General features: G+C 43.1%; 1 protein-coding gene across 1 annotated transcript in view; it reads left to right on the forward strand.

Annotated features, from left to right (window-relative positions):
- The window catches only part of Sec24d (SEC24 homolog D, COPII coat complex component), a 101866-nt gene that overhangs the window by 73245 nt on the left and 13542 nt on the right, over positions 1 to 15079 (forward strand). Inside the window, exons 12-17 of the mRNA XM_021157473.2 lie at positions 3561 to 3752; positions 4301 to 4394; positions 10389 to 10505; positions 11186 to 11356; positions 13872 to 13968; positions 14072 to 14217. Coding sequence (XP_021013132.1) covers positions 3561 to 3752; positions 4301 to 4394; positions 10389 to 10505; positions 11186 to 11356; positions 13872 to 13968; positions 14072 to 14217 — 817 coding nt within the window. The remainder of the gene's footprint in view (positions 1 to 3560; positions 3753 to 4300; positions 4395 to 10388; positions 10506 to 11185; positions 11357 to 13871; positions 13969 to 14071; positions 14218 to 15079) is intronic.

Raw genomic sequence — 15079 nt, forward strand, 5'->3', positions numbered from 1 at the left:
GAATACACATAAGAATGCCACACCCCTTGACTGGCAGCTAATCTGGCATAATGGTCGAGATTATGGCCGAGGAGAGGCTTTGTCTCAGAGGATGTGGATAAAGTCCTGAGGATGACATCCTGTGGTGTCTGCTGGCCTTCATACATGCCCGTACACACGGAAATGTACACAGTCAGTACGAAAGAAAGCAACTGCTTAAAAAGGTTAAAGATCCATGAGTTCGGAATTTTGTGGCTTATCTGCTTCCTAATGTTTGCAGGATCACCCTGCCAGATTTATGCCATTACACAGGCTGGCTGCAGTGTGGGAGGGCGGCTGAGAAGCAGGAGAATAAGTAAGGCCTGTGAATCCCCGACATCTTCATGAATTACAGAGCCCTTCATGTCCCCATGTAGAATCCTTTATATACCCTAAAGAATTAAACAAAATTATTCATGTGACCCTCAAAATTATACAGACCTAGTGTGGAAAGGCAGAGTTTCTTTATAATTTATATGTTACAGGGTTGACGACATTTTAGGGCAGTTATAACATCGAAGGAAGGTTTGGTTTTTTTTTTTTTTCTTTTGACACTTTTGTGTTTGTTCCTTAAAATAAAAAGCATCGAGTCTGTGGAGATGAGTGATAACGGATGTGAGATGTTCTGATTAGATGCTTTGTAAAACTGTTAATTTAGGTTTTCAATGATCTCTATGGATCCCAGCCTGCTCTTCCCATCCAGAACGTGCCCAAATCCAGGGAGAGTGAGTGGAGTCAGTCTGGAGGAGTGTGTGTGTGTGTGTGTGTGTATGTGTGTGTGTGTGTGTGCATGTGTGTGTGTGCATGCGTGTGTGTGTGTGCATGTGTGTGTGTGTGTGCATGCGTGTGTGTGTGTGCATATGTGTGTGTGCATGCATGTGTGTGTGTGTTACTTTATTTGATTCCATCTTAACTATGAAAAGAGAATCAGTCACTCATGATTTATCAGACGTTTTTACTTATGTGATGAAAGGTCACTGGGAGACAAGGTGAATGAATGATGTGCAGGTGAACTGTTTGTCAGATAAACTCGTGCCTTGTAGCATTTGTTTATTGCACACATCAGTATTTCTAGCCAGGCTGATTTTAACCCTGAGTTGCACCATCATGGCTTGCTTTGGACTTCTATTCCAAAAGCAGCAGAGAGAAGGCCGCCTTTATTTTGGCTCGCAGCTTAAGGATATACAACTTCATGGCAGGGGACGCAAGGGAAGTTGGTTACATCGCATCTGCAGTCTGGAAGTAGCAAGAATGAATACTGCTATACAGTGCTCTGGAGCCTCTCCCCCTCCTCCTCTCCCTCCCTCTTCCCCCTCCCCAGGAATTGTTTTTAATTATGAGTATGTGCACATGTTCCCAAAGGCTTCTATAGAAAAGAACTTCAGATTCCCCTGGAGCTGGAGTTATAGGAAATTGTGCTTGACGTGGGTGCTGGGAACTGAACTCAGGTCCTCTGCAAGACCGCTACATGCTCTAACCACTGAGCCATCTCTCCAGCCAAGCTTTGTCTGTTTTTATCCAGTCTAGGACACCCCCACTCTTCCCGAGAAATGTTGTTCCCCACATTCAGGATGAGCCTTTGAGCTAATCTAGAGACTCTGTCAGACATGCCCAAAAATCTGTCCCTGGGTTGATCCCCAGTCCACTCAAGGTAACAACCAGGACTAACCATTACAGGATGTGATTTGCCATCCCAAAGTTCAGCATGTTTTACCAGAGTGTAAGTCATCTTCAACAAAACTCCCGTTCTCCATGGCAGCAGACTCTGGAGTGGCCCAGGGCTCGGGGCAGGGGGATAACTCTAGGACTTTCCCTTCCATTACTGTAGGCTGCACTGCACACTCAGAGTCCAGGAAAAGTGCTGTACTGGGATTTGGAAAAGGAAATGACTTCTAGCTGGCGGCCTCAGGAGATTTCACAGAGGAGGAAGAATTTATGTTGGCTCTTGACAAGCTAGACTTTAATAATGGAGACAGAGAAAGCCCAGGAGCAGCACAGCATGGTCTCTGCAAGATGTAGCTTAGGGCAGCACGGCATGCAGCTGCTCGTGTGAAGTCACGCAGCTCAGGGCATACATGTGTGTCCGTGTGTGTAGTTACACAGGTAGTCCATGAGGAATCTGACTTCTGAGAGCATTGCCGAGGTCCCAGATGGAGACATGTGCTCCCTGCTTTTGCCACAGGTTATAAGAACCTTTTAAACTTTACCCATTGATCAAAAGCACAAGGAGGAAAGAAGCAAGATGGAAAAGTCAGCCCTTGTCAGCCTGTCCTCCAGCATCTGCAGTGGGGCTGAGGGTTCCTTCTGAGAGGTTTCTTTGTGGACACTTCCACAAAGTGGACACCTTGCACTTGGGACTCTCATACACACACACACACACACACACACACACACACACACACCACTACCACCACCACCACCACCAACAACAACCACCACCACATGCACACATGCATACACCCCCCCACACACACACACATACCACACACACATGCACATACACCATGTGCCCCCATGTACACACATACATACCACACACACACACACATACATGTACATGTGCACACACCACACACACATGTACACACACACATATATTGCCCCCCCCCCACTTCTCATTCATTGATTATTATTTGACAGTTTTTTTTGGTTTTGTTTTCTTTTCTTTTTTGAGTCAATCTCATGTAGCCAAGGCTGGCCTTAAACAGCTTAGAGATTTCTTCTTCTTCTCATGGCCATCACAAGTAATCTTACTTATAAGTGCAATTCACTTGCTATTATATGTTTCTGTGGTGTGTTGTTAAGATCTAGCTGTGGCTACACTGAGGTTTTGTAGGAATTACAGTACACGTGCCAGGCAGGAGCTGAAGGTCCTTCCCAGATGGCAGCAGCTGTCCCGTTAGTAATGTCATCATCTCTTCCCTCCCGTTGCTTCAGACGTCCCATTGCTCCCATACATTTTATTTATATAAATGCAATAAGCCCAGGCTGTTCATGGAAATTCTAAATCTAATTTCCTGTGAATTGAAAATACACTAGGCATAGTGTTGCACATCTTTAATCCCAGCACTTGGGAGGCAGAGCAAGTGAATCTCTGTGAGTTCAAGGCCATCCTGGTCTACAGAGTGATTTCCAGGACAGCCAAAGCTACAGAGTAAAATCCCATCTTGAAAAGACCAAAAGTAAAGAAAGAAAGAAAAGAAAAAAAAAATACACGGGCAAATAAGAGCAAATGTTTTCATAATATCTAACCCTTGACCTAGAATTTTGAGAATGTTTTTCTTTGTTAACCTGCTTATGTTTGAAGTAATCCCTATCCCTTCCTGCCATGAAGGTCAAGAGAAATTAAAACCAGAACTGAAAATATGCATTTCATATGTTCTATAGAAGACATTGATGTTGTATTTAAGGAGAAGCCTCACCTCGCGGGTAGAAAACTGACAAAGACAAAAACGCTCTCCAAGTCTCAACTCATCACCTTAGAGCCAGTCCTGTATCCCTAAGAGCTCCTGCCTCAAGTTAGGTTTTGTTTTTCCTCCTAGGGAGGAGCATGAGGAGACATCTGCAATCCGAGTTGGTTTCATCACATACAACAAAGTTCTCCACTTCTTTAACGTGAAGAGTAATCTGGCCCAGCCTCAGATGATGGTGGTGACGGATGTCGGAGAGGTCTTTGTTCCTTTGTTGGATGGGTTCCTTGTCAACTATGAAGAATCTCAATCTGTGATCCACAAGTAAATATCAACCATCTTCCAGTGAGATGGAAATCAGATGTGTGTTTGAAGTCACATTGTGTTGCAGTTCAACGACAAGTACAACTCTTGTCATTTAGGGTAGATTTATCTCTTTCTGGTGTCCAGACCATTGTTAAAATATTCACTCTCAACTCTTTAAATCCTTTCTCCTTGTTGGAAAGGGATGAAAGGGAAGGAAAGGGGCCCGTTCATTGTATGTGCATACTCATATTAAGACAGAGTATCCTTTAAAGAGTTCTGGGTATTATAAATGGGTAATATAGTGAATCAAGAAGTGTCTACAAAGAAGGTAATTTAGTAAGTGTCCTATTCAAAGCGTAGGTTTTGGTAGCAGACCATGCTACAATATCCTTCCCTAAGGAGTGTCTTTATCGGATTGTCCATTCCCTGTGGGTAGCAGTTACCCACACATGCTGTTTGTCAAGTAAATCCTGTATGTGTTGAGGTTTGAAACATCAGTGATTTATTTTCTGACATTTATGACAGGCTTGCTGAGCACTAAAACCCTTTCCCTGTGTTTTCCTCAGTTTATTGGACCAGATTCCTGAGATGTTTGCTGACTCTAATGAAAATGAGACAGTCTTTGCCCCGGTCATCCAGGCTGGCATGGAGGCCCTGAAGGTGAGCAGTGACCGACTTGATAACGTTTGTAACGGTGAGACTTAAAAAGGAGGTTTCGTCTATGCAGTAGAGCTTTCATCAAAGCCCTAAGCTGTTAGGGTTTCTAAACCTTCCCAGGTTTCAGGAGGAAGGGGACCCAAGCCACAAGCACTCTCAGTGTTTAGACCCAGGCACTGTCAGCATCAGAACAGCTGATGGTGTCTGGATTTCAGCTCAGTCCCTCCCTTTGGCTTTTAGATGAACTTTTTATGGTCTGTTTTTAAAGTTGGTTCAGTCAAATCAGAACTGTAGGATATGAGGAGGAAAATTCCCATAATGTCCTCTCCTTGGGGTTTTCGAACTCACAAAGGCAAGGCCTGGGGTCAGTTTGTGTCAGGGAAGTGACTGCTGCACATGGCCTTATTGACTGGCGTTAAGTAGGGGAGACGTTGTCCTTTGCCCATTGGGAAGGCTGAGCTCAAACGACATTTTGTTATCATAGGACCAAAGATGGCAGTGTTGGCCTTGACAGCTCATGCCCGAAGTTTTAAAACCATGTTGTTAAAATTAAGTCCACACCAACTTTTAAGATGGAATGAGTGACAGGAACAATCCAAGCAAACAGGGACAGTGTGGTCTAGGCTGGTGAATAGATCTCACGTGAATGTTGCATCTAATTGTATAGTCGGACCCTAGAGCCTGATTCTTGTCTAGGTTTCTGATTTCTGAGTGTTCAGGTGTGGCACCCAGGAGCACTTGCTCATGGTGTTGTGGCTGTTCTCCAACTGTCATACTGGTTGGAGATTTAATGTAAAACTCACAGTATATTCCACATCTCACATGGCTTGCAAGTAGAGCCCGCCCCACTGCGAGCTTTGGGGATTGTGGCATTCCACATCACACAACCATGCAGACCTATGTGGATTTTTATCCACTTTGAAGATGTGTGTTTTGTTGTCAGTGGCAGTCTCTCCTCCAGTGAGGAGAAGGCCATAAGTAAATCTCTCTACACATCTCAATTCATAAAGGACTCTGAGCATCATTCTATTACTTTAAATTAAGACTGGAAGCCACATCTTATGTATGTGCTCATGTCTGAGGTGTTATTTGCCTAAAATGTAATGTCCATAACAATAATAATATTGAAGCTGCTTGTGCGTTGCTTACTATAACATAATAACTATAGCATAAAGTGTTCTCCGCTATCCGTTCATGAGTCTGGTTCACTGTAGTTCATGTGTCTGTGTATCATGTACATCACTTACATTGTTTTATTCATGTTTATTGTTATGTTAATGTATATTAATATTATATTAATACTGAGGTATATGAGAACTGCCTTAGTGTTATCGTTCCTGTGATGAAACACTGTGACCAAAGCAACTTGGGGAGGAGAGGGTTTATTCAGCTTACACTTCCATATCACTGCTCATCATCAAAGGAAGCCAGGACAGGAACTCAAACAGGGCAGGAACCTGGAGGCCTGAGCTCAGGCAGAGGCCATGGAGGGTGCTGCTGACTGGCTTGGTCATCATGGCTTGCTCAGTCTGCTTTCTCATAGAACCTAGAACTACCAGACCTGGGATGGCCCCACCTACAATAGACTGGACCCTCTCCCATCAGTCACTTAAGAAAATATCCTACAGCTGGGTCTTATGGAAGATTCTTCTTAAAGTTCCCTCCTTCCAGATACCTCTAGCTTGTATCAAGTTGACATACAACTAGCCAATATAGAAATGCTGATGTTTTAAATGAGAAAACACTTAGTATCTAAACATAGCAGTTCACCTTACTTCATGAATACAAAGTCAGGTCTTAAGTAGCTGAAAATCAGACTTAAATTAGTATAATTTTCATAAAAAGCCTCTAAAATTCTCACCTGTAGTTGTTACTCCCGGGACAAAAGCTAACACGTTTGAGGATGTGCAGAGGAGAAACTGCTGTTGAGGAGGCTTTCACTCACTCATTCATCCTTCTCAACCAATAAAATAAATCATTAAGTGCTTGTGGTTTGCAAGATGATTCAGAGGCTCCTGTCCTGCGCCTACGTTTCATGAAGGGTGGCCCGGGAGACTTTATTCTGTAATAGAAGACACAGTTCTAAAAGCAGGGAGTGGGGAGGCCAAGGGTAACTTGGGAAAGTTCAGGACTATGGTTTGGTCAGCAGATCAGGATATTGTATACAGAGAGCAGAGATGAGATCCCATCCGTGATGGGCAGGGAGTGGAAACTGAAGAAGCATCAGAATGGAAACCTACTTTACTGCATCTAAGTGAAGGCATCTCAGAGCTGGGCCCCATTTGATTGACAGCTTTCCTTTCATTCAGATAGATACCAAGTTAAAAATACACACACACACATATATACATGTACAATTATATCTGCTACTAATTATATTAATTATTAGATACCACAAATATATATTCTATACCTATTATATATATGAGGTATATGTATATGTAATTCACACATATATAGAATATGTATGAGTATAATAAGCATAAATCAAATAGAACAGATAAAAATTAGCAAAAAACAAAAACCACACAGGTAAATTTGTCACAAAGATAAACAGTGATGGTGTGGAAAGTCCTGTATATATTCTCAAATGTCCTTGAAATACTCAACTAAAGGCTTTATGTTTTTCTGTTGTGCCATGTGCATAGCATTTTCTAAGCCCAGCCTTCCCCACTCCCATGAACCCTATTATTTCCTTCAGTCTCTGACACATGCATAAATCAATTTTCTGGGAGACCAACATTAGTAGTATTAACCAACCAGTGCCTCCTTTACTGTCAGTTGGGCCGAAGGTGTGCTGGAGAGATGCTTGAGTGGTTAAGAACACTTGCTACTCTTGGTGAGGACACAGGTTCAGTTCCCAGCACTTCCATAGTGGTCACAACCACCTGTAACTCCAGGGGATCCTATGCCCTCTTCTGGCCTCCATGGGTACTGCATGCACATGATGTAAGCAAAACACTCAAACGTAGAATAAAAATAAGTAAAAATTTTAAAATGAGTTGGGCAAAAAGTTGTAGATACATGGGTGTCAATGATTATTTCTGGAAACTATCACAGTCTGAGTAAAGGGGTTAAATCTACCTTTAGATAATCCACAATTGATATCAAAATTCAATTTTAAGGTCTATCTCAACACTCCAATCACAGACAATATGGAACACTTAATGAGGGAAAGACAGGGGCCCAAAGTGGGAAATAGAACTATCTTGTCTTCAGGAAGTCTTTCATTTACAGAAGCGTGCAGCTTGCAAGAGGATGGGAGACAGTGTCATGAATCCTCCCTCTAGAGTGGGGAGACCATGAAGGAGGCAGCTGGCTGACATTAGCTAATAATACTAATGTTGGTCTCTCAGAAGGGAGACTGTTTATTATATTGGAGGTAAACTTTGCACAGAGTTCTTGAGACCTGCCCCTCATAATCAATTTCTACTGAAATCAGAAGGATTAATGCCATTCATCTCATTTTGGATGAGTCCCTCTTGCAAGCACAATCAAATTTTGGCAAAGACATCAAACTTTGTAGGGGTGTAAAACCATTTGCCAGATATAAAATGCTTTCTAAGTCTGTAGTCAGTGAAAGTGTAGCTTCAAAATGAAACAACTGAATAAGAACAAATATAGCTACGGTGTACGTCTTTACATATGTGTGTGTTGTATTTCTGTAAGTTTTTTTTTTTTGCCTGTGTATGTATTGTGGGATATGTATACAAATGTGAGCATGTGTATTGGCACAAATGTGCAGGTGTGCATTCAAGTGTGTGTGTCCATATGTGTAAGTATGTGTGTGGTGAGTGTGGTGTGTGGGTGGGTGTGGTGTGGTGTGGTGAGGTGTGGTGTGGTGGTGTGGTGTGTTTTTGGTGAGTGTGTGTATGTGTCTAGGCCTGAAGTTGACCTCAGGAATCCTCCTAGATTGTTCTTTTTTTCCCTTAAGGTAGGGTCTGTCCTGTCCTGAGCTGGAACCTTGCCAATTCTGGCTGTTCTTCTGTTTCTCCCAGTTGAGTACTGGGATTATAGGCCTCCACTGTACCTGCCTCCACTGTACCTACCAGTTTTATTTTTTTATGGGGGTTGGGGGTCTGGGCTAAGGTCCTCACATTTGAATGGCAAGTACCTTATCTTTTGAGTCATCTCCATAGCCCCAGGCACTTTATATTTTTACAGTGCTGACTTTTTTGTTTTTAAATGGGCCCTGAGTAGGACAATCAAGTATGCTTATTATGATTAACTGAGCCATCAAAGTCTTCCAACTCTTGTTTTCTATTACTATGTCTACTAACTCACGAATGGTATGAATGAAACACAGAGAAGCTAAGTGGTTTTCCTAAAGCCACTAAGCTAACACAGTGGCTAAGATTCCTAGCTAAGATTCTAGTTCCTAGCCTGTAGGAACTAGAACCTGTGATCTTAACACCTACGGTACAAATGTAGGAGTTCTGTGATTAGACACCATGGGTACAAGAAACTCAGTGAGTCCTTTAGGGAAATTGGGTGGCTCAGACAATATATTTTTGAGAGCTCCATGTGAGTGTGAGAAATATTTTTAGTTTGATCCAATTAACACAGGAAGTCTCCATCTGATGAGATTTTTCTCGTTCCTTTTTACAGTAAAAGACAGACACTGTCTCGAAAGCAGAAACAGAAGGGGAAGGTCATTTACATTTGAGGAAAAAGATGGTGGTGACAGTTTGGGTACAAATGCAGGCTGTTGCTTTCGTGGTGATTTTAGTGCTGAAGAACATTTTAAACCGACTAAAAAGCAGTAGGCAGTTGGCAATGCTTGCCCGGTGTATACTCACTGCACACAGTCCTGAATGGGTGGAATTTTGCCAGCATCCCCTCTTCCCTCTCCTGCCTTAGTCTCTTTCCTTTCTCCGGTATCTGTTCTGCTAGCAGGTCATATGCACATGTGTGTATATAAAACACAGGAGCCAAAGGTGAGAGGAAACGTGTTGTCCTTCTGAGTCTGCCATATTTAACTCAGTATGATGATCTCCACTTTAGTCCATTGCCCTGCAAGTGATTTCATTACTCTGCTTTATGGCAGAGTAAATCCCATGTGTGTGTATTCCATGTCCTTTGTCACCTACTGATGAACACCTAGACTGATAGGTATCACTGCGGTGGCCTTAGGGGGACTTTGTCTGTATATCCAGAAGTACTATATCTTTGTTATCAGGCGAGACAGTGTCACAGTTAAGAAAAGAAACTAACCCTTGGCCCTCTTTACCCAAGAGTGAGCCTGATTGGATTTGAAGAATCCTGGCCTCATCAGGTCTCTTTGAACAAAGACCATTCTCTACATGCTGAACAATACAGCAAATACGGTAACAAAGGGACAGAGGAACTTAATCGGTCTTTATAGGAGTCTTACAAGAGAGGAACTGACCCAGAACAGCACACAAAGCCACAATCCTATGTTATTAGTCTCTGTTTCCATGTTGTTGTTTTCTATAACTCCATTTGTTGATTTCAGTATCTCTCTGCTTCCAGTGAAAGGCAGTAGGTGAGGCCACCACATCTTACCCACACGTATGTTGTCCAAGTCTGTGGCATGCATGGGTCACCAAGGAGAAACAGAGCGTGTATGTCAGGCAGTTCATCAGATTGGTTATACTGTTTTCATCAAAGGTCACTTAATTCTGTAAGCAGGTTGACTATGTGGTCGTAAGTGACCTTCAAGCGCGTTATTAGCTTGGTTACAGGTTGGGTGAAGTCCGGTTTGTAAAGGCGGTCTACAGGCAGCGTTACTCAGAAAGCTCATCCCTGCATGGTGGTTCTGCTTCCGCTCCACACACACTCTTCTCCACACTGACTGGCTGATCTGTATTCCTCCTAACAACGTACAAGAGGTCCCCTTTGTCCTCTTCCCCAACAGTACTTTGTTTCTCTGTTTCCGTTGTTACCTTGCTGACTGGAGCGAGGTGCCATTTTTCACATGTTTATGATGCTCTTCGAACAGAATCTTAACCCACAGCGTTGTGTGTGCTTCTGCAGGCAGCAGAGTGCCCGGGGAAGCTCTTCATCTTCCATTCCTCTTTGCCTACTGCCGAAGCACCGGGGAAGCTCAAGAACAGAGACGACAAAAAGCTGGTGAACACAGACAAAGAGAAGGTACGTGGGGACAGCTAGCCTTAGAGGTGTTGCTGAAGCTCTTCATGAGTATTTTCAACGGTAAACCACTGAAGGATTTCACGTTGCTGAAGCAGCTGATATCCAACATACCTATAGATGATCAAATGGCGTCTTCCATGTGTGATCTATGAGAGTGTTAGGGAAATGGAGGTGGGGGTTGCATGAAGAGGAGAAAAGTGGAGAGGGAAGACAGGTGCCCCATGACCTCACTCACCAGAGGACGAGACACTCGTCATGAAGCAAAGGCACCCAGTGCTGAAAGAAGCCTTTGCCCCAACCTGAGACAGGATGGCCGCCATGAACAGCCTCTGACGGAAGATGCTGACAGAAGATTCAGCCTCTGACTGAATGCACACACCTTAGTCACACAACACCATCCAATCTATAGAGCTGCATGCAGGACAGTAGATTGACAACAGGGGTAGGGACAGCTCCAGTAAGGGTATTGGAGTATAAAATAACCCGAAGGCAAGCAACTGTTCTATTTCATTTGCCCAGTCTACCTATACAGAGGGGAAACATTACATATTTTTCTCATTTAAAATTCCTAATTAAAAAAATTAATAGAAACTTAAATTTTAATACAAAAAATATTGTATTAAATGGCTTTTAATACATTGTTGGCTTTTCTTTTTATTTTCTTTCATTGTTTTCTTTAGATACTTTTCCAGCCCCAAACAGCTGTCTACGAATCTCTGGCCAAAGACTGTGTGGCCAACAGCTGCTCGGTGACTCTGTTCCTCTTCCCCAGTCAGTTTGTGGATGTGGCTTCCTTGGGTCTGGTTCCTCTGCTCACGGGAGGAACTCTTTACAAATACAATGTTTTCCAGGTAAGCGGCAAGCTGCTTGTTCCTCTCAGTTCCTTTCTGGTTTGAGTCTTGAGTCTGTCTCTGTCTTTCTCCTTGTCTTTCTCTGGTGCTGTCTCTCACCCAGCCCCATGTGTGTGTTTGTGTGGTGGGGGCTTGAGTATATGTGGGTACACATGTGTTGCTTCAGATGGGCAGGGCAGGACTTTCAGGAGTCAGTTCTCTCCTGCATCTAGCTGGGGTAGAATCTTCCTTGTTTCTACTACTCGGGCACTGGGCACTGCCCTAGGCTGGCTTGCCTGGCAAGCTTTCTGGTGGCTTCTGTCTGTGCCTCCTGTCTTACCCTAGGAGTTTGTGGATTACCGCTTTGAGCTACCACATCCAATTGTTGTTGTGTGCCTGTCTCCTGTTTACATGAGTCTCAGGACCAAGCTCAAGTCCATAGGCTTGCGCAGAAGTGTTTTAAAGGGCTGAGCCATCTCCCCAGCCCAGTTTAAGTTTGATGCTTAGATCATGGGGTAAGAAAGTTATGTCCTATTGTGGACAACTAGCAAAAGTAAATTCAAGCAATGTGAAACCACGTGGGTTTGATTGGATTCCCACGGATTTTAGCTACACATTGAGCTCACATTAGCCAAGTCATGTACTTTGCTGTAGGGGAAAGTCTACTTTATATTAGAGATGCCTAAGAGAATATTTGAAGACATAACTGCATGTTTGTTTTCATTTGATGAAATCTCAGGCAGGTTCAGCTCATTATACCCTCGACTCTTCCACATTGGACTAACATGCCTCCCCTGAATTTGGCCAAGGCATACACCCCAGTTTAGGATAGGCACAGTCACAAGCTTCTCCTGTGGACAGTTGTGCCGTGACGTCAGTCTTACTAAATTTAGACACAGAGAATGGGCATTGCCTTCTCCTGAGGAGGGGCCCGGCCAGGTCACAGGGCAACTGATCATAGAGCGGGGTTTCCCTACCATGACAAATGCTCAGCCTGGTTTTGCCTATGAGTGATAAAGCAACAGCCAGTTGTATATTTGTATTAGAAGTTAACTAAGATTGAAGTAAGACCAAAGATTGAGAATGAAATACATTTTTCCAAAAAGCTTTAAGAACCCTTTGAAGGCTTCTAGATAAACATATGTATACAGATACACTTGAATATAAGGTCATAATGAAAAAAAAAATCAAACATTCACCTGGGCAGAATTCTGAGTATTTGAGGCACAGTGCAACTGTCTCAGCTCATTCTCTGGTGAGGAATATACACTTGATCAGAAACCTTAAAGTCCTGGCTAGGGTAGCGCTGGGGTCCCACATGAGTGAAGCTATCGTCCCTGAAGTGAGTTAGGTGCAGAGCGGTCCAGGGCAGTGTTGGCAAGGGCACTGATGTCACCGCTATTGATTTCATCCCCTTATGTTTCAGTAGTGTGCTAGTTCTACATAACTTTCGATATGAGCCCTTTACTTGTTTGTCAGTATACCAAAGCATACTATTGATTTCATCGTGCTATTAAAAAAGAAGTGCTGTCATAGTCTAATAGGAGAGACCTCTTGCAATAAGGAACATAGTATTTTATAATCAGTGTTAGTGCTATTTTGGATATGAGCTTTTACGTGCATTGTTGTAGACTGAACCATATCTTAGCATTTATGTATTAGCTTTAAAAGTAAACATTTTAATAGCATCTTCCATTAAGTAATATTGCTGGGTGTAAACAACACAGCCAGGCATCTGGTGTGTACCTGAAGTATCTTTTATGAGTACAGTCTGTGATGCCTGTTTCCTTTCCTCTTCTCTTTGTTTGGGGGATTGAGAACAAGAGTCTGTGTGTATCTGTGTGTGTGTGTGTGCGTGCACACACGCACCTCTCTGTGCCTGTCAAGCAGAAATGTTGAGAATCTTATAAAAGTCCATCTGACCAGGTCAGAGGCACATCATTGGCTGCTGCTTGTCAGCAGAGTCATGTTTTCGGTGTATCTCAGCTCAGTAGCACATGATCCAGGACTCCATTAGTATTGCTTAGGTGTGGGCGGTGAGCAGCTTTCGTAAATAGGCTTTAAAGAGGAGTCAAGAAGTCCAAGAGAAGTGTTTTATCCTCTAGACCCTGTATGCACTCTGAGCTTCAGACTATGAATATGGTCAAATAAAAGACACCCCCTCACCTACACCACTACCCTTACGGCGTCTTTCTGCAGCTTCACTGACTATGTTAAACCACGCAGTGTTCCCTGTGTCTAACACTAGACCCTTGAGTGACTTGCTTATGCTATTGCTTCATTTGCAAAATAAATGAATAATCTTCCCATCCAAAGGTTATGAAGATGAATAAATAGGTGAGGGTTTTATTTATTAAAACTTAAGAGTCACACTGCCAAAGATTATGTACTTTCATAAGGTCATAGATGTACATAAGATATCCCTGTAAGTATGCTAAATCAAAATATAAAAAGTGACATTCAATGAGTTAAAAGTAACATTATTTGGAGTCTTTTACTGCCACCTGGTGGCCACTGATCACACTTTGTCTTGTAGATACATTCGGATAGCCAAAGGTTTCTGAGCGACCTCCGGAATGAGATTGAGAAGAAAATCGGCTTCGATGCTATCATGAGGGTTAGGACCAGCACAGGTAATCCTCACACACACCACTTCACGTCTTCTGCACAGTTACTGTGCCGTAGAAGAACATCGAGATTTCAAGAGGCAAATCTCCCTTTGTCCCTCTGCTGTAGGTTTCAGGGCCACTGATTTCTTTGGTGGAATATTCATGAACAACACCACAGATGTGGAAATGGCGGCCATCGACTGCGATAAGGCCGTGACAGTGGAGTTCAAGCACGATGACAAGCTCAGTGAAGATGTCGGGGCCCTGATCCAGGTGACTAAGCCGCCAAACGTGCACCTCTCTTCCTAACAGAACTCTTTCTCCCAAGTCCTTAGAGTATGCGCGTGTGGCTTACCCATAGGTAGTAAATAGGTGCTACTTATGTGGCACAGCGGTCGATGACCTGGCCACCGAGGTGAAGGGTCAGGCAGCAACAAACTGCCTTCTGTGACATGGCTGTGTCCAAGGTTCTTGTAGTCAGGTGACCCTCCCCTAGTTAGTTCATTTTAGTTAATTTGCCCTTTTAAAGATACTACCTCCACGTTCTTCCCTATGCAAGAGCACACCAATTGGTTGTCCACTGCCAGACAGCCAAGCCAGAAAGCATACATACAAGTAACATTATATGTTACAATGTTATACTGGGGAATATAAACATGAAGAAGCTGCTGATGGTTGCGTCTGAATTGGCTTAGGTCTTGGAAGAACTTGTTAGGGAGGCATTAACCTTGAGTTACTGGATGAAAGTAAAGAGCTCCAAGTACTGGGCACTGAACAAGCTATGTTTGGAAGTCAGGGATAATATCGAGGCTGGGCATGGGCCAGATACCTATAAGGTATAAGGCTTCATAGTCAAGAATGGATTTTGCTTTTGCTTTTTCATTTGATTTTGTTTCCTGAGACAGGGTCTTACTGTGTGGTCCTGTACACAGCTTTGCAGACCAAGCTGGCCTTGAATTGAGAAAGATCCACCTGCCTCTGCTGGGATTAAAGGCGCCCAGCTGGTTTTCTTTTAGTTAATAATTTGAAGTGCTTAGAAAACAATAATTTCATATTACATGAAAAGCACATCTAATCTAGATTTGATGTTGGTAAACTTTTATTGAGAAACAGCCCTTGACAAGGGAGCTAAAAC

Source organism: Mus caroli, chromosome 3, assembly GCF_900094665.2.
Source record: "Mus caroli chromosome 3, CAROLI_EIJ_v1.1, whole genome shotgun sequence".
Lineage (NCBI taxonomy): Eukaryota > Metazoa > Chordata > Mammalia > Rodentia > Muridae > Mus > Mus caroli.